The sequence below is a fragment of the Macrobrachium nipponense genome, chromosome 30, assembly GCF_015104395.2.
Source record: "Macrobrachium nipponense isolate FS-2020 chromosome 30, ASM1510439v2, whole genome shotgun sequence".
Taxonomy (NCBI): Eukaryota; Metazoa; Arthropoda; class Malacostraca; order Decapoda; family Palaemonidae; genus Macrobrachium; species Macrobrachium nipponense.
In genome coordinates, this window is record NC_087218.1 from 3,988,936 (window position 1) to 4,008,198 (window position 19,263).

General features: G+C 40.1%; 1 protein-coding gene across 1 annotated transcript in view; it reads right to left on the minus strand.

The window, feature by feature from the left end:
* Positions 1-19,263, minus strand: part of LOC135202236 (gamma-tubulin complex component 2-like) — a gene marked incomplete at its 5' end in the record, with an annotated part of 79,913 nt that overhangs the window by 26,322 nt on the left and 34,328 nt on the right. The window contains 5 exon segments of the mRNA XM_064231509.1: positions 8,206-8,380; positions 8,632-8,826; positions 9,561-9,791; positions 10,422-10,572; positions 11,748-11,919. Coding sequence (XP_064087579.1) covers positions 8,206-8,380; positions 8,632-8,826; positions 9,561-9,791; positions 10,422-10,572; positions 11,748-11,919 — 924 coding nt within the window.

A 19,263-nucleotide genomic window follows, 5' to 3' on the forward strand; every position in this document is an offset into this window, starting at 1 on the left:
CTCAGACCTTCAGAAAGGCCGAGCTCAATTTCATGGTTCTTGAATGACGTTCTCAAACTGGCTTCAGATACTGACAACGATTCATGCAACTATATAATGTTATTAAGGAAAACATTATTTTTATTAAGCCTAGCCTCAGGAGCCAGAATATCAGAACTGTCGGCTCTTTCCAGAACCTCTGGACATGTAGAATTTCTCCCCTCAGGAGAAGCCCTATTATCTCCAGATCGTAGCTTTTTGGCAAAGAATGAGGACCCCTTAACCCTTAAACGCCGACTGGACGTATTTTACGTCGACATTTTTTGTCTCTCGGGTGCCGACTGGACGTATTTTACGTCGACATACAAAAGTTTTTTTTAAAATTCGCAGAAAAATACTTTTAGGCCTACCAGCCCGAAAATCTTGAATCACGCGCTTGGGGGATGCTGGGAGTTCACAGATCAAAGGTGGTTGTTTTGTTTACAATCGTTTACGCCAGGCGCGCCAAGCGCGAATTTCTTTCTTGCCGCACTAAAAAGTATCTGTGACACATCTCTGAAATTATTTTGTCACTTTGACATAATTTTTTTACCATTTTAAATTAGCCGTTACATGGATTATTATATATGAAAATGTGTGCATTTTTATGTAAAATACAACAAAAAATACTCATGATTGTAGCTTTTATCAGTTTTGAGATATTTTCATATAAATAACGATAAGTGCCAAAATTTCAACCTTTGGTCAACTTTGACTCTACCGAAATGGTCGAAAAATGCAATTGTAAGCTAAAACTCTTATATTTTAGTAATATTGAATCATTTACCTTAATTTTGAAACTAATTGGAAGTCTCTAGCACAATATTTTGATTTATGGTGAATTTATGAAAAAACTTTTTCCTTACGTCCGCGCGGTAACTCTTCCGAAAAAAAATCATACATGCGATTGTGGTAATGTTTGCACCATTTTAAATTAGCCGTTACATATAGTTTTATATATGAAAATGTGCGCAATTTCATGCAAAATACAACTAAAAAACAACCCATGGTTTGTAGACTTTTATCAATTTTGAAAGATTTTCATATAAACAAAAAATGATAAGTGACAAATTTTCAACCTTCGGTCAACTTTGACTCTACCGAAATGGTCGAAAAACGCAATTGTAAGCTAAAACGCTTATATTCTAGTAATATTCAAGCATTTACCTTCATTTTTCAACAAATTGGAAGTCTCTAGCACAATATTTCGATTTATGGTGAATTTATAAAAAAAATTACATTTTCTTTACGTCCGCGTGGTAACTCTTCCGAAAAAATCATACGTGCGATTGTGGTAATGTTTGCACCAATTTAAATTAGCCGTTACATAAAGTTTTATATATGAAAATGTGCGCAATTTCATGTATAATACAACAAAAAATAGTTGAAGGTTGTAGCTTTTCTCATTTTTGAAATATTTGCATATAAATCACAATAAATAGAAAAAAAAACCACGTTCGGTCAAATTTGACTCTACCGAAATGGTCGAAAAACGCAATTGTAAGATAAAACTCTTACAGTCTAGTAATATTCAGTCATTTATCTTCATCGTGAAACAAATTCGAAGTCTCTAGCAAAATATTTAAATTTATGGTGAATTTTTAAAAAAAACTTTCCTTCCCTCCGCGCGCGGATTCTCCGCCACAAATCTCCGAAATGCGTAAGTCCCATTCTCGGAATATTTGCTCCGTTTCATATTAGGCATTTCATAGAGTTTTATATATGAAAATGTGCGCAATTTCATGTAGAATAAAACGAAAAATATTTGAAAGTTGTAGCTTTTCTTATTTCCGAAATAATTGCATATAAAAAAAAATATAAAAAAAATTCGACATTCGGTCAACTTTAACTCGTCAGATATGGTCGAAAACTGCATTTGTAAGCTAATATTCTTACAGTATAGTAATATTCAATCATTTGTCTTCATTTTGAAAGAAATTGGAAGTCTTTAGGACAAAATTTATATTTATGGTGAATTTTTGAAAAAAATATTTGTTTACGTCCGCACGTTACGAATTCATGCATTATTTTGTGATAATATTTTCTCTGTGTTGCTTTTATCGTTTTACAATGTGTTATATACCAAAATGATTGCAATTTAGTGTACATTACAACGTAATAAAAAGTAACTTGTTATCTTTAACCATTTTGTGCACAGCGCGATTTAAATACAATTATATATGAAATTTTGTTTTTGCGCTATCATATATCGCATTATTTATATATGATAATGATAATTTTTTTCATTTCTGATGGTTGCATACTAAACTTCAGGCAATGACAAAAAAAGGAGCCAAAAATGAACTCTTAATCTTAAAAAATAAGCGCGCTGTGATTTTTTGAAAAAAATATTTTTTCCGCTTCCGCGCTCACTCTGAAACGTCTCCGGCACACGGGAGACTTTTTTTTTTACCGCTTCGGCGTTTAAGGGTTAATGAGATGGGCCCCTTGGAAGGTCCTCCCTCTTCCACAAGACCCTTCTCTTTGTCCGGTGACGACCTTACGAGCCTATCTGTCCAGGACATCATCTAGATCCTCAGGGCCCCTCTTTATGAGGGAAAAAGGTGGCACTATTTCAATAAAAGGGATTAGACAACAAATCCTGTATTTTATTAAACAAGCTAACCCTGATTCATTCCCTAGAGCCCATGACATCAGGGCAGTGGCCACCTCTATTAATTACTTCCAGCATATGAATTTCGATGACTTAAAGGGCTGGAAATCGCCGACAGTTTTTAAACGTCACTACTTAAAATCCTTGGAATCTCTTAAATTTCCGGCAGTGGCAGCGGGAAACATAGTTTCCACTGACACTGTCCAGTAGTCGTAGTCGAAGATCCAGATCTCCTTTTCTACCTGCCTCACTAACATTTCCCCTAACCTTACCGTCAGGTTCAATTGTGTTTTGAGCCTTAGCAGCCTAAAAAGGCTACATATAGTGATGTGCCCCTTATTTTTATGCTAGGGGCACTCACACTTGTAAATATTATTACTAACTGTGACCGTTTGGTGTTGTTCTCCCTTATTTTTTTGCTAGGGAGGCACACCCATATATATTATAAGCTATTAAATCATATGTCTTAAGAACTGTAGTGAGTTATCCTCTCTTATTTTTATGCTAGTGTCTCACTTGTACATACTGCCTCATAGAATCTAGTTTTAAGCTATCATAAGTTAGTTTAAGTCTGCTTTTAAACCCAATTATATGTTTTAAGCTAACATTTGTTAAATTAGGTTAAGTTTAACCAACGTTATGATAACTTTGTAAATTTTTCAACTAGATTATATTCATTTATCTTATTTTATTTTCGTTTTATTGAGAAACTAATTTATTCTTCCAATCTTGTGCTAATTCTCTGGTACTATTTCACGAAGCAACACGAACTGAGCCCAGAAAAGGGATTTTGACGAAGGAAAAATCTATTTCTGGGCAAGGGTTCGTGTCGCCCAGTGAAATCCCCCCCGTGTTTCTCCCACCCTTGCGCCCAAGATTGGCCTCTAACTTCAAGGATGGCCACGAGAGGCGCTGCAGTCGGCGTGGGAGGAGAATTTTCATGAAGGAGTACTCTAAATGACAAGAGGTTCGTGGTAGTGGTCTCACTCGCCCTAGTACCAAACCGACACCCTATTTTTATTTTGGGTGAGCGAGTCAGTTACTCTGACATCCCCCTATTTTTGTTTTTCTCTGGTAATGCTAGTATCATTTACCTAGAAATAATGAACTTAAGGGATTATTTAACTGGGCGACACGAACCCTTGCATAGAAATAGATTTTTCCTTCGTCAAAATCCCTTTTCTGGGCGTATGACCTGTGTCGCCCAGTGAAATGCTCCTTATAGCACCATTCCCAAGGTATAAATACTGCTAAATATACCAGAGAAAAAAGTTGCATGGAATGCCAGGAATATACCCAGCTCGCTCACCCTTATAGGGTGTCGGTATAGTAACTGGGGCGTGTTAAAACCACTAACAGAGGTCTTCTGCCATTTAGTCTCTTCCTTTGTCAATCTCCCCTTTCAAACTAGGCGCCATACCAGCGCTATCTACCGCCCAATACCGCTACTACTAGCGCCTCGATAGCCATTCCTGAAAATAGCACCCAAGCTTGGGGCTATAGGGTGAAAAATAATCTATGTATATGAACTGTTTCCTTTGTCAATCTCCCCTTTCAGGGGCAGGTTCACTGGGCGACACAGGTCATACGCCCAGAAATAGATTTTTCCTTTGTCAAAATCCCTTTTCTGAGCTAAACCTGTGTCGCTCCGTGAAATAGTAACAGAGAATTACTCCCACAAGCTTGGATATACTTTCTATAAGACTACTGGAAGGGAGAAACTAACTCTAAGATAATTCTACTCTATTTAATAAATTGCTTAAATCTAAACAGATTTTAACAATATCTTAAGTCTACATTCCTTTATAGCATCTCATTTAATTCCAAAATAATGTTGTTACATTCAAATATACAAGTGTACACGACAGTGCTATTTAAAGGAATGGCTATCGAGGCGCTAATAGTAGCGGTATTGGGCGGTAGATGGCGCTGGTATGGCGCCTAGTTTGAAAGGAGAGATTGACAAAGGAAGAGACTAAATGGCAGAAGACCTCTGATAGTGGTTTTAACACGCCCCAGTTACTATACCGACACCCTATAAGGGTGAGCGAGCTGGGTATATTCCTGGCATTCCATGCAACTTTTTTCCCTGGTATATTTAGCAGTATTTATACCTTGGAAATGGTGCAATAAGGAGCATTTCATGGAGCGACACAGGTTTAGCCCAGAAACACAGTTCATATACATAGATTATTTTTCAAATTCAATACATAAGAAACATTTCCTTAACTCTCAAACTGGCTTGAACTTGCATTTAAGAGGCAAGTGAGTTGTGTGTAGAGGGCTTTACTCACTATGCCATAGAAGTAAAATTTTCCACAATTTCCATTTTAGTGAATCCATGTTTTATAGCAGTCAGTATAGACTGAATATGATATACAAATGTTAACTGCAAAAATATTTTAAATTTACTCTCTACAACCCATCATAAATTTACCCTTCACTTTATCATTCCCTCATAAGTAGAAAATCTTTCAGCATAAAATGATATTGTTATTGTACAATAAAGTTTCATACATACTTACCTGGCAGATATATACTTAGCTTTAGACTCCGTCGTCCCCGACAGAAATTCAAATTTTGCGGCACACGCTGCAGGTAGGTCAGGTGATCTACCACCCTGCCGCTGGGTGGCAGGAATAGGAACCATTACCGTTCTAGAACCAGATTTTCTCTTCCACCTGTCTCATGAGGGGAGGCTGGGTGGGCCATTTAATCGTATATATCTGCCAGGTAAGTATGTATGAAACTTTATTGTACAATAACAATATAATTTTCATACATTCAACTTCCCTGTCAGAGATATACTTAGCTGATTGGCACCTTTGGCGGAGGGTAAGAGACAGCTAATTACTGATTAGACAGGTAAACAACATGCGTTGTAGGTAATATATAAAAAACCTTGGTTCCTATCTGTTTAGACAGAGGGTTGACTTCCTAGCTATTGCTTAGGAGTCTGCTTCGCCTCAAGAGCCTCAGCGAGGATGTGACCTATGGGACTGTCAATGGGGTCTTATTCACTTACTCGGCAGAACCTGATGGCCTTTGTCAATGGGGTCTTATCCACTTACATGACAATACACCTATGCCTAGTGGCATAATTAAGGAGCACAACACCGATCCCGATCACCTGATCCTAACACGAGGGTTAGTGCTTAATTTGAAAAGAGTTATCCCCAAACTCCTTTCAAACAACCCAAAGAAAAAAAACCACGTTAATTAAATTTAACTCACTAGTTAAGGATCAGTATCAGTTCCCTATCCCAGCAACGTATCCGCAGATAAGTATAAACCAAGAGAGAAGGATCTCTCGTAGGTTAACTTGACATCCTTCGGGTAATGGGAAGTCCACACAGAGTTGCATCTCCCGTATGTGACAGCTAATATGTCCTTTATGACATATTGTTATGGAAAGAACAAGAATTCGCAAAAGCTCGCACTTCATGCGCTTTTAATTCTCAGCTGTCTGAAGGAATCATCAAGTCACTTATGAAGTGCTTTAGAGATCACACTTGTCTCAAAGAAGACCAGGGTGTTCTTTAATATGGCTCTCTTCTGGCGCCTCGCTAGCGCCTTGTGCCTGGCTGGCGCCTAGCGCCTGGCTGGAGCCTCTCGCCTGGCTAGCGCCTGGCGTCTGGATGGCGCCTCGCGCCTGGATGGCGTTTCGCGCCTGGCTCCTGGCTGGTGCTTTTTGGCGCCTGGCGCCTGGCGCCCGGCTGGCTCCTCCCCACTTGCTGGAGCTTCGAGCTTGGCTGGAGTCTCGAGGCTGGCTGGCGATGTCCACATCGGACACTCTCATCTCTCCGATCTGTTCGCCTTTGGCGCATTTGTGCCAGGTTGGAGGCTCGCTCCTTCTCCGCATCAGACAATAAAAGCGTTCAATTGAGCTGTCTGCCTCTGGCGTTTTTCGCCTGTTTGGCATTTGGTGCCTGGCTGGCGCTACGTTGCCCGAGGATCCTGAACAAACCACAATAGTTTATCAGGAGACTGGAGAAGGGTGGAAGGAACTCTTCCACCTTGAGCCTCTGGTCTCGGACGAGGGGAGGCGCTTGTAGCCAGTTACATCCAGTAGACGATAGGATATCTACACCGGACGAGAGAGACGAGTCTTCCTCCGAGGAGGATCCTTTGTGAATACTTCCGTTGCTGACAAGCTCTATTCCTGCCTGTCAAGGAAGTCTCTTGTTGTAGAATCTTCCCTCTCCTTGTCCGAAAGAGGGGAAGGAGGTCTGGAAGGTGAAGATAACTCTGAGACGAAAGTGGGCGATCTCAGGGCTTTCTTGGCTCTTGTCTTCTCCTTCTGAATACCTTCTGGGAAGCGTTTCATGTCCTCATCGCAGCCCAAAGACTCTGTAGGAAGCCCTTAAGCGATTTCTTCTATTAAAGATAAAGTTCAAGCGTCCCGACCGGGCACAGAGACCCTTCTATCTCTTCCCCTTTCAAAAGGGAATCCCTTAACTTCAGAGCTCTGATGCAGGGTTAGAAGGGTGTTAATTCTTTTCCAGAAATAATGTAATGGTAAGAACCAATAGTCGAGCCTCCATTGAATCCGATGCGAGACCTCAAACTTAAATTCACTTGTCTTCTTGGTAGTTGTTAGAGCCAAGAGAAAAAATGAATTTTCTCATAAGATTTCTAAAGAAGCTTGATGAGGAGGTTCCCACTTGTCAAAACAAGGAATCTGCGGGCCACGAAAAGATTCCAACTCGAAGTACATAATGTCCTACTGTTGGTTGTCTCGAGGTATCGTGTAAGATCCCGAGGAACTTAGTCCTCTGTTATCTTCAAGTTCCTTTGTAAAGACAGAGTATAGCCTGCTACTGTAATCTGTGATAGCAGATATAAATACAAAGGTGATTCTTCTCTCAGAAAAGGAATAAAAACCGCTATGTGGGTCACAGAGGTATCGGAAGAGGACAGTTTCCTCATTCAATCCAGCACGATCTGCAGCACTTCTATGTCTTTTCTATGACACTTGTCATTCACCTTGCAAAATCCTCTCACCCCTATCACTTCTCGTCAGTCTGCACGCAGACAGACTCAGAGTGTAGAGGTTTTTTAGGTCCCTTTCTAAGTGAGGCTGATAGAGTAGACCGCCTCTCTTGTGAAAGCCTTTATAAAAGTGCTGTAAGAAGGACGTATTAATGAATAAATATTAATAATTCCCTTTCTTGCAAACTATGTGAGTGTCTACCGAAAAATTCGGTAGTTTCACGTAATATATTCTTCGAAATTTCGAAGCGAAATTAATTAAAAAGTTAATAAAAGCGTATGCCAAACCAAAGACCCAGTACTTCCCTGCAAAAGACAGCCCAGAAGATCGATGGCGATGAAAAACGAAAATCAAGTCAGGAGGTAGTAACAACGTATGTTGACACTACCGCGACAGAGAAAATCTGGTTCTAGAACGGTAATGGTTCCTATTCCTGCCACCCAGCGTCAGGGCGGTAGATCACCTGACCTACCTGCAGCGTGTGCCGCAAAATTTGAATTTCTGTCGGGGACGACGGAGTCTATAGCTAAGTATATACGTATCTGACAGGGAAGTTGAATGTATGAAACTGTAAACTTACCTTTTGCATTTTGTTGATAAAAGTTTGCCAGTTTCTCTCAATAACTTCAAACATCATATAATACTCAATATTCTGAATGAAATTCAGCATACGTTGCCTAAGAGCAAATGCTGAACTGTATGTGCGAGAGGCAGAGAGTGGGAAGCTCTTGGTTACTTTGTTGCTTACCCAGACTCTGCAAAAACAAGAGAACAATATAATCTGGAAAAAAAATCAAAGCATATATTTTGTTTCTATACAATTTTTCATTTTGAAAAACCTAATCAACTAAAAATAGTTACAAACAACTCTTAACATCTAAAATTGAGCAATGAACTGACAATTATTATGTGGATGTTTACCTATCAATCAAACACACAAGTAACACTAAACCAATAGCATACACTACAATCTAAAAAAAAAAAACAATGAACTCAGAGTAGTCACCTGCACAATAGCTTTTCCACATGTTTGCAGAAAAACAAGTGACGAAATATCATTTGATAAAGAGTGATGGTTTTCCGATCCAAGATGAGAGAAACAGGCCAAGTGACTCGATAGCCAAGAGAAAATCCCTGGAGACCTGAAAGCTGTAATCTGTCTTCTTGAAGGTAGAAATCATGTTCATCCTCTGTATCAATGCTGTCAGATAAACCAGTATCTTTAGTGTATGCAAAGACTGTTGATAATGAACATTAAACATTACATTTTAAAAGTTCAGATTCTTAAAACTGGGATAGACAAGGACAACTTTAGAAACAGAATGAAATAGAGAAAAATACTATACTATAACAATAACTTGAAGTTAAATGGCAAAATTACAATACAGTGGCATTTTGACTTCTCAGATACTTGCAGGGTCTGCCCCTCCCAATTAGTAATGAAACCTGTTAAGTAACAAAGATTGCAGCAGTTCTCACTACTTACAAGATAAACAAACTATAAAAAACACATGCAATATAAAAAAGACCACAACAATCAACACTTCACATTTATCTATGTATCTATCTATCTATTTAACTATCTAGCTTTATACTGTATAACAAGCATACATTTTCCTTAAACGTGAATGTGAAAATATTCCCTATCTCTACATTACAGTTTTGAAAAGCTTTTAATTAAATTCAACATCATTCCTCTAGAAATATTGATTAAATCATATAATTATGTGGTTGATCTGTTAATGCTGCAAGATGAACTAAAGTATGCTTCTGAGAGAAAATACCTTAGATGGATGGATGGATGTATCATGAAATTTAGGGACAAGCCTAAGCAATGGGGAAAATACTTGGGAGAAAAGTTTTCACACTCAAATAAAACAGTGAGTTTACAGTTCCCAGAGGAGGAAAGATCCCTATCAATTAGCTGAAAGTCACCTTAAAATTCTGAGCATCTGATGCATCAGAGTGATAGGCTGTAGTTCACATACAATGTCGTCTTTGTACATGTCATTGTTAGCAGCAGATGTCCTCAAAGCCAGTTCTAATAAGGACTCTAAACGATTAGGAATGACATCATCAATATTCTTCTTCAGTTCATCTTCTAGTAAGCTCATCAACTGTACAACAAAGTCACCTTGGTCCAAAAGAAAGTAGTGCTTCACAGATCTGAAATGTTTTAAAATGAATGAATAAAAGCTACAATTAAAAGATAAAATTATAGTAATTAGATTTTCCACTATTTTAACTATACTATTTTGCATGAATATCTACAAAAACAAATAAGAAAACAAAAACAAACTAACTTAAAAAAGATTTGTAGAATAATATAAAGATAAAAAAATAAAAATGTTTAAAAACTACTGTAAAATGTCAGAGTATTCATCCCATAAATTTTACATATAGTAATTACAAAAATGTCTGAAGTGTACATATAGGGTTGAATCCCTTGAGCTCATCCTATAAAACATTGGAAAAATTACTTGAATGCTTTGTTAAATTAATAATATAAAAACTGACCACAGGTGGCATAATCCCCATTATGGAAAGGCCACCCCTTTATTTACTAAAGCACAAAATTTAACCATCTGATAAATCTGATTTGCTATCAGAAATTGGTATATGTATACTGAACTTAACAGGATGACTTGGAATGGAATATTAAAATCAAAATATATCTTTAAAAAAAATTTGTAGAATAATATAAAGATAAAAAATATGTATATACTAAGGTATAATATTACTACAAAACAGAAGCATATCTAAACATACTTTGAATAAAAAATGTACAAATCTTACCTTAGTCTTCCCATCAAATCCTTCTCCTTCATTAGCAATTCTAATAGCCTTTTAGAAGCAAAATTATAAGTTCGTTCAATGACTTCCGCGTAGGAGTTGTCACGCATATTATAAGACAGCTTCTGTTGTTCTGGGCTCGTAACATTAGGATCTGTGTACAAAGTGGTTATCATAAGCACAATCTTATCATTTCTTTTCTAACTTTCCTAACCTAAAATTGCTCACTTTTTTTCTTAAAGAAATACATATCTTGAGCATGTGATAAATAAAAATAAATAATTTTCTTAACTATGACTTTCCAATTATTTCTATTTGCATTAAATGCTAAAAAGCAAAAATATCCCATCTTGTTACCTTTGGAAGTCCAGCTTAGAGGCATTATTGAATTGATGGAAAACTATTCTTTCTCTCCTTTTACTAGCCATTTGTTATTCTTTCATTTCAGTTTCTTTTAATTTCTCTTATATCATGTAATTTTCTCTGGTATAAACAATTTTGCTTTGGTTTCACTGAGTGCACATAGTTTAAGTTACTTACAATTATTGGTACAGCAGTACTCAGGAATTGGAGGAGGCCTCAGTGATTGTACAATTCTTTTTCTTTGTTTCTTTCCAAATTCCTTCTTTTCAATTTAATTTGTTAAAATCCACAACAGAAATAAATGTTGTTTTCTTTCACAGCGCAATTATGTGTATTGTAGATGTATTGCAAATAAACTGCTTTTCAATTATTTATAATTTTTTGAGTAGAGAGGAACGTATTTCAATTAAATTCAATATTATGGAGTTGTTTAGTTATCAATAGCTTAGCGGTCTACTTTATAGGAACCTTACCCTACCACAGAGTGACAGCTTCCCATAAATTACATTACATACTGATATTTTAGTCACATCTAATGAATGGCTGCTCTTAGGTTTAAGAATAAAAAGCATAATAGCCCTACAATATAGAATTTCAGTGACTTTCTATAAAATTAGCAAACAAAACTGTATCACTAAATTTAACAAGAATTATATTGTACTTACATTAGTAATAGTAAATATGTATCAGTACATATAGGGAATGTCCATTAGAAATTCAACTAAACTGTCTATAAAATAAGCTGTAAAGCCTGTGAAAAAGCCTGCTTCCAGACCTCTTTCTGACTAAAATACCAATGCAACAAAAATGAATAAAAATAATTCCTTGGCAACCTCATTCATCCAATTAACTGATTATTCACAGGTTTGTATTTAACCAGCATTTACTCAAATTTTAGATAAACATGCCCCAAGCCTGGGAATAACAGCATAATGGAAGACATGCACAATGAATACACTAACATACCTGACTGCCTTATAACATTAAGGTATTTTCCAGTGCGAAGGATCATGTTGTCATAAGCCTTCAGGAAAGTTGGAATATTCTGATGAATTACTGAGTAGCGTCTCTCCCAGTAGTCATCGGTTATAGCCTCATCCATATTTTCAATCCCATTCTCACGATCCATTACCATGAACTGAAAGGCATTGCATCATAAATCACATGATTCAAATTATGAATACTAACAGGATTAAATTTTAAGATAATGAAATTTTCATTATTAAAATGAAGTTTTATTGTATACTTACCGAACAATTATAGAGCCGTGATTTCCACGAGCGGCAGGATACTAAATTCAAATTTAGCGCGCCGGCGTCGCCAACACTGGTGGTGATGACGTCATCTCCCTCCACTCGCGGGAGAACCAGGTACAACTGCCCAGGTGAATCCAATTCTTTCTGCCCGTCCGTCCACCTAAGGGGAGGAGGGTGGGTATAATCATAATTGTTCGGTATGTATACAATAAAACTTCATTTTAATAATGAAAATTTCATTTTTATTGTAGTGTCTTACCGAACAATTATAGAGCTGATTACAAATTTATGGGAAGGTGGGATTCAGTGGACCACTAGTACTTTTAAATGGTTACATTTAATTGCAATACCAGTAAACACTCAAGGTGTCTGTTGTACCTTACCTTGTAAGAGAGCTACAGTAGACTGTTACTGCCTCTGGTCGGTGCTCTTCTTACTATTGTAGAGGAATTGGAATTTGACCAAAGTTAGCCTCTACAGGAGTGGAATCTTTCCGTAGTTCAAGCGAGACAAGGCTGACTGACGGAGGATAGTAACAACAAAGATTGCCCTTGCCCTGGGCTAAGACCAGAAATTCAATCATACAAAAAATTTGTCACCAACACCAGATTTAAAAACATATATACCCAACCATTGTAAAATCTGACCTAACAGACTGGTGAGTATCCCAGGTACTCGGTACCCCCAGCTTCCCTTGAACTCGACAACCTATTCAAGGTGAAAAGTTAGCATAGAGGTGACGACCCCTGTGCCGTTTCTCCCAACACCATGCCAGAAACCGCCACCGGACCTAACGTTTTACAATTCTCGAAACCGTTTCTATCTCTTTGAGATAATGACTCGCAAAAACCAAATTCGATCTCCAGAACGTGCTCTGAAGAATCGAAGCTAAAGATAAATTCTTTCTGAATGCTAAAGAAGTTGCCACTGCTCTAACCTCGTGAGCTTTAACTCTCAGAACGGAAAGATTGTCGTTCTCGGACTGCGAGTGAGCTTCCCTGATAAGCTCTCTAATAAAGAACGATATAGCATTCTTAGAAAGAGGACGAGAGGGATTTTGAACGAGGTCCAGAGCTTAGAAGATTGTCCTCTAATACCCTTAGTGGCAAACAGATACTGCTTAATAGCCCTGACTGGACATAAGAGCCTTTCTTCCTCCTCATGTCCAACCAAATCAGATAAGTTCCTTACCACAAAACTCCTCGCCAAGGATTAGAAGGATTCTCATTTTTGGCTAGAAAGGTCAAAGATACCGAAAATACAACATTGCCTTGAGAGAAACCGACTCTTTTGTCTATAGCGTGCAATTCGCTGACACGCTTAGCAGAACCTAGTGCAATAAGAAAAAGTGCCTTCTTAGTCAAGTTCCTGAGTGAAGCCGACTTCAAAGGCTCAAACGGTGGCCCCATGAGGAACTTAAGCACCACATCTAAGTTCCAAGCCACTGTATCTTGCGGAGCTTAGTGGTTTCGAAAGACCTAATGAGGTCCGACAGATCTGAATTGGAGAAATATCCAAACCTCGATGTCGAAAAACCGAAGAGAGCATGGCTCTATATCCTCTGATCGTCGAAGGAGCCAGTTTCTTAGAGTTCCTAAGAAATAGAAGAAAATCTGCTATTTCTGTTAAAGAGGTCGCAGAAGTAGAGACTTTAGCACTTCTACACCACTCTCTGAAGATTCTCCACTTCCCTTGATAGAGTTTGTTAGAAGACTCTCTCCTACAACGAGCGATAGCTTCTGCAGCTCTTCTTGAAAATCCTTTCGCTCTGACAAGATTCCGGACAGTCTGAACCCTGTCAGAGCTAGAGCGGACAAGTTTTGGTGGAACCTCTTGAAGTGAGGTTGTTTGAGAAGCCACTTCTCTGGAGTAAGAAGTTGGGGAAAGTCTACTAACAAATGGAGAAGGTCCGGGAACCACTCTTTCCTGGGCCAAAAGGGAGCGATTAACGTTAGTGTTACATTGCTGTGCGACATGAACTTGTTCAGCACCTCTCTTATTAGACCGAACGGAGGGAATGCATAAGCTTCCAGACCCGACCAATCCAACAGCATTGCGTCCACCGACCAAGCTAGAGGATCTGGGACTGGAGAACAAAAGAGAGGAAGACAGGTTGTTCCTTGATGTCGCGAACAGGTCTATTGACGGTCGTCTCCCCAAAGGCGCCAAAGTTTCTGACAAATCTTGTTGTCCAAAGTCCACTCCAGAGGTAACACTTGCTGTTGACGACTTAACTCGTCCGCCAGGACGTTCATCTTTCCCGGAACAAATCTCGGGACTAGCTGAACCTTCGCTTCGTTTGACCACAGGAGGAGATCCTTGGCTACTTCGTATAGAGAGAAAGACTGAGTCCCCCCCTGTTTCCGCACGTACGAGAGAGCCGTGGAGTTGTCGGAATGCACTGCCACTACTCGACCTTCTACTAAGCTCCGAAACTGTCTGAGCCCCAGGAAAATTGCTAACAGTTCCTTTACATTTATGTGGAACTTCTTCTCCTTCTCCGACCAAGCTCCTGAAGTCCGTTGATTTCCCAGTAGGGCTCCCCAACCTGTGTCCGATGCGTCGGAAAAGAACTGTAGGTTCGGGAGGATGGGTCGTAAATCTAACCTTCTTCCAACCTTGCTCGAGAGAGCCACCACTAAGGTCCTCTTTTATTTGATCTGTGACAGGAAAGGTAATCGAGTCTGGTTTGTGTCTTCCTGCACCAAGAGGCTCTCAGGGAAAACTGCAGAGGTCTCATGTGCAGTCTTCCCAACGTCACAAATTTCTCCACTGACGTCAATTTGCCCAGGAGCCTCATCCACTGATTGGCAGAACTTACCTTTTTGTCCAAGAACTCCTGAACTGTCTCCAGACAGCCTTGAACCCTCTTCGGGGACAGAAAAGCCCGAAAAACTTGAGCATTCAGAATCATCCCCAAATAAAGGATGCTCTGAGATGGAACCAACTGGGACTTCTGTTTGTTGACCAGAATTCCTAACTTTCTGGCAAGATCCAGAGTTGTTCCAAGGTCCTTCATGCACAGACTCTCTGATTCCGACCGGAGAAGCCAATCGTCCAGATAGAGGGAGATTCTTACTCCTAATATGTGCAGCCAGCTTCCTATCGGGGATAGAACCCTGATGAAAACTTGAGGAGCGGTCGCTAGTCCGAAGCAAAGCGCCCGAAACTGAAACACCTTGCCTTCGAACATGAACCTCAGGTACTTCCGAGATTCGCGATGTATCGGAATGTGAAAATAAGCGTCTTGCATGTCCAGAGAGACCATCCAATCCCCCTGTCTGATGGACTCCAGAAACCGACCGAGTGGTCTCCATATGAAATTTTTGTTTTCTGGACATGCAAGTTTCAGGGCGCTCACATCCAAAACCGGCCTCCAGCCCCCTGATGACTTGGGAACTACAAAAAGGCGATTGTAAAAGCCTGGAGGAAAATCCCCTTCTATCTGTTCTATCGCTTCTTTGAGAACAAGCGCTTCCACTTCTGCGGCTAGCGCCAGAAATTTGTCTGAGCCCGGAGAGTATGCCTGGAATGGAATTGGCACAGGTGAGAGCGAGGGAGGTGAAACGAGAGGAATACGATAGCCGAACTTGAGTACTTGCACTACCCAGGCTTCTGCTCCTCTGTTTTCCCATTCCTCCCAAAACAGAGCCAGCCTGGCTCCCACTGGTGCATGAAGAACCGAGCTTTCATTTGGAAGGTTTGTTAACCTTGGCCGAGGCCTTAAACTGAGGTCGCAAATTCGACTTCGGCCGAAAGAAGCACTTGGGTTTTCTCCCTCGAAAAGGCGCTTGGGCCAGAGGAGAAACCGAAGGAACAGTCTCCACAGGAGCTTTAGGTCTCTTAGTAGACTGTGCCAGTAAATCCGAAGTAGATTTCTTATCTAGCGCAGACGAAATTGACAACACTACATCGTCTGGAAAGAGGTTATCTTTCACAAAAGGAGCAAACAAGAGAGCAGACTTTCTGTTGGGAAGTAACCCTTTTAGAAGCAAAGGAGCACCAAAGTTGCCTTTTCTTAAGGGTACCAAAGGCGATGAGCGAAGCTAACTCATCACATCCATCCCTAATGGATTTGTCCGCACAGGACAGAACACCAATCCAATTCTCCGCTAACTCCTGAGAAAGAGAAGGACAGTCTTCGATCTTGGCCGCTAAAGCGCCAATAGTCCAATCAAGGAAGCTAAAGACTTCCAAAAGTTTAAATTGATTCTTTACAACGTGGTCCAACTCAGGCGCTGTAAAGAAAACTTTCGCTGCGGCGAAAGCAGATCTTCTAGAGGAGTCGATTAAACTGGAGAAGTCTCCCTGGGAGGAGGCAGAAACTCCCAGAGAAGGAGCTTCCCCAGTTACATAAAACCTATACCTCTTACGAAGCAACTTAGAGGGAGGGTAAGCAAAAAGAGCCTTCCCTAAGTCTCTTTTCATAGACATCCATTTCTCCGTCTCTTTCAACGAATGTCTAACCGCTTTAGATAGAACAAGTTTTGGGAGGAGAGGGTCTGAAGTTTTCCTCCTCATCAAAAAAGTCGAAGTTGGGGAGCGCGGAGCCGCTTTCTCAAAATAATCTGGATAAGATACCAGAAGAAATCTAAGGAGACGTGAATAACACGAGAGGTGATGTGAATCCTCCTTCCTCCTCTACTTCTTCTTCATTCTCCGATACCGCCGAAGAAGTAGACGGAACTACAACCGGATCTGAAGGTTTCGAACCACCCTTGGACTCATTCATCCAGTTGGTTAACATCTCTAACTGCTTGCGCAAAGGCGCCAGAGACGAATCAAAAACAGTTAACGTAGGCTTGGAAGAGCCTAAATGTTCAGCAGGAGGCGGAAAAACTACTTGCGCCTCGCTCGGAGTCGAAATTCGAGGCGAAACAGGCGCATCAGGCGTAACAGACGAAAAAGCGCCTAAAGAAACACCCTTAGAACTGCTAGCTACAGCGCTAAAACCACAATCTCTACTAGTAGATGGAGCCGAAAAAGGCACAGATTGAGGCGACGAACGAGCTGCTAACGGCCGAGGCGCAACCCTACTCTCAGGCTCCTTATACCGCTTGACTGGAGGAGGCGAAGAATCGGTGCCTGAACGTCTCTTTAAGGGACGCGAAACGGGCGAATCTCGCCAAGAGCGCCGCGCGACCAGAGACGAAATCGCTTGAATCATTCGAAAGGCGTCTGCTTGACCGCAACACCTTTCCAACGCTTAACCGAGCCCTGTTGAGGCGCAACAGGCTCAACAAGAGAGGCGCCTGTCTGTGGGCAAATCCCGATCGACTCCCTTGGACTTCCGGTATGTCTTCTCCCCGGTGCGGGGGAGCTGGACAGTGACCTTTGTCTAGGAGACGTGTCAGGACAGACAGACGCACCCTCAACTACACTCTTACCTGAAGCCGCTTTCTCCAAAAACGTCTTAACTGAATTACCAAGTTGCAAAACCGTATTCGCTAGTACCGAAAATTTCTGATCTAACCTCGATTCCAGACTGGCAATGGTGTCGGAAGAAACTACACGGGAATCCGGAGAAGTGGGATTAGTAGGAGGAATAGGAGGTGTAGTTAAAGGAGACATAACAATTTGAGGAGAAACAGAAGGAACAGATGCATCGCAAGATGAAGCAGAGCTAAGTCTACTTTCCCTAAGCGCTGCTTTTCTAATTCTGTCTTTAGCTAATTTCTCCGAGTATGAACTAAAAAACTTCCATTGAGAATCAGTCCAATCACTACACTTGTTACATGTTCGATCTGCTGAACAAACCTGTCCCCTACACTTAACACATTTAGTGTGAGAATCATACTCTAACTTGGATAATCTAGTTTTACATCCTGAGATGCAAAACCTAACTCCCGACGGACTAGAATCCGACATGGCAACGCCTAAATAAAAAGCAAAATAACAACAACACCAAAAAAGAGTACTTCACCAATTCCGAAGATCAAATCCACAAGAAAAAAGCGAAGCAAAGTCATCCAACCGCACCGACCACCGATGTTCACCGGACGCCGGCAGGAAAAGAATTGGATTCACCTGGGCAGTTGTACCTGGTTCTCCCGCGAGTGGAGGGAGATGACGTCATCACCACCAGTGTTGGCGACGCAGACGCGCTAAATTTGAATTTAGTATCCTGCCGCTCGTGGAAATCACGGCTCTATAATTGTTCGGTAAGACACTACAATAAAACAGTATGTTGTAAAGAATCATCATAAGAAAGTTTCTGATTTTCTCCAAAAGTAACATTAGGCATAAACAAAAGACAAATTTGTATCCCTTCATTTGACAAATGATGTACCTTAAATCTATTTTTCAACAAACGTAATATAGTGTATATACTCGCATATTATGCGACTTTTGAAACCTAATTCTAAAGCTAATTTTAAAGGGGTCGCATCATACATGCGGTATAAAATTAGCGTGCCGTCTATGCTTTCCCAAATCGGCAGATCACGATAGTTACTACCGGAGGAAAACAGTAGATCTTTTAAAAAGTTATGCTTTACTTGTACTTCATTATATCCAATAATATTGTATGCATTCTCATATTACTATTGTATTTTAAAATACAAAAGAGCGATCGTGCGCCATTTGCATTATTTTGGTTTATACAACATGTTTAACTGTTCTACACTAACCATCTATAATTTCCAAATCAGTTGATTAAGGCACAACACCGAAGGATTTTTTACTTTTTGTTTTACTCAGTAAAAGAAACATTTGTTACTTGAACTATTTTTTTCATTTTAGGATACGCAGGTAAGTGAAAATTTATTAAAGTAAAAAAAAATGCATAAAATTAATACACTAAAATCCTCCAAAGTCGTTCTCCGTGTCCGTATCAACAAATACTGCTCCGAATTCTTTGCCATCAAGGCAGTCATCATATTCGTCATCTTCCAGATCTTTGATCATTTCATCTTCATCTCCTGCATCTTCGTACAGGACATCGTCAATTCATATGGAAGGTATAGTCTTGTCACCTTGGCGAGCTCCCTGCGTGGCTTTTAAAGATCTGCCTTATGCTAATTTTACAACAACAACAACTGCCCGTGTGTGACAGACCTTTGAATGTCCTTGAGACATACCCCGAGGCTATAATTATAAGATTATAAGGGGTTTTCATTCCCAGGTACTTTAATCTCCTTCCTATTCGGCCCCTGCTCGCTCTCTCTCTCTCTCTCTCTCTCTCTCTTCTCTCCCCTAAATCTTACAGCTGTCCATCGAGCTGAGAG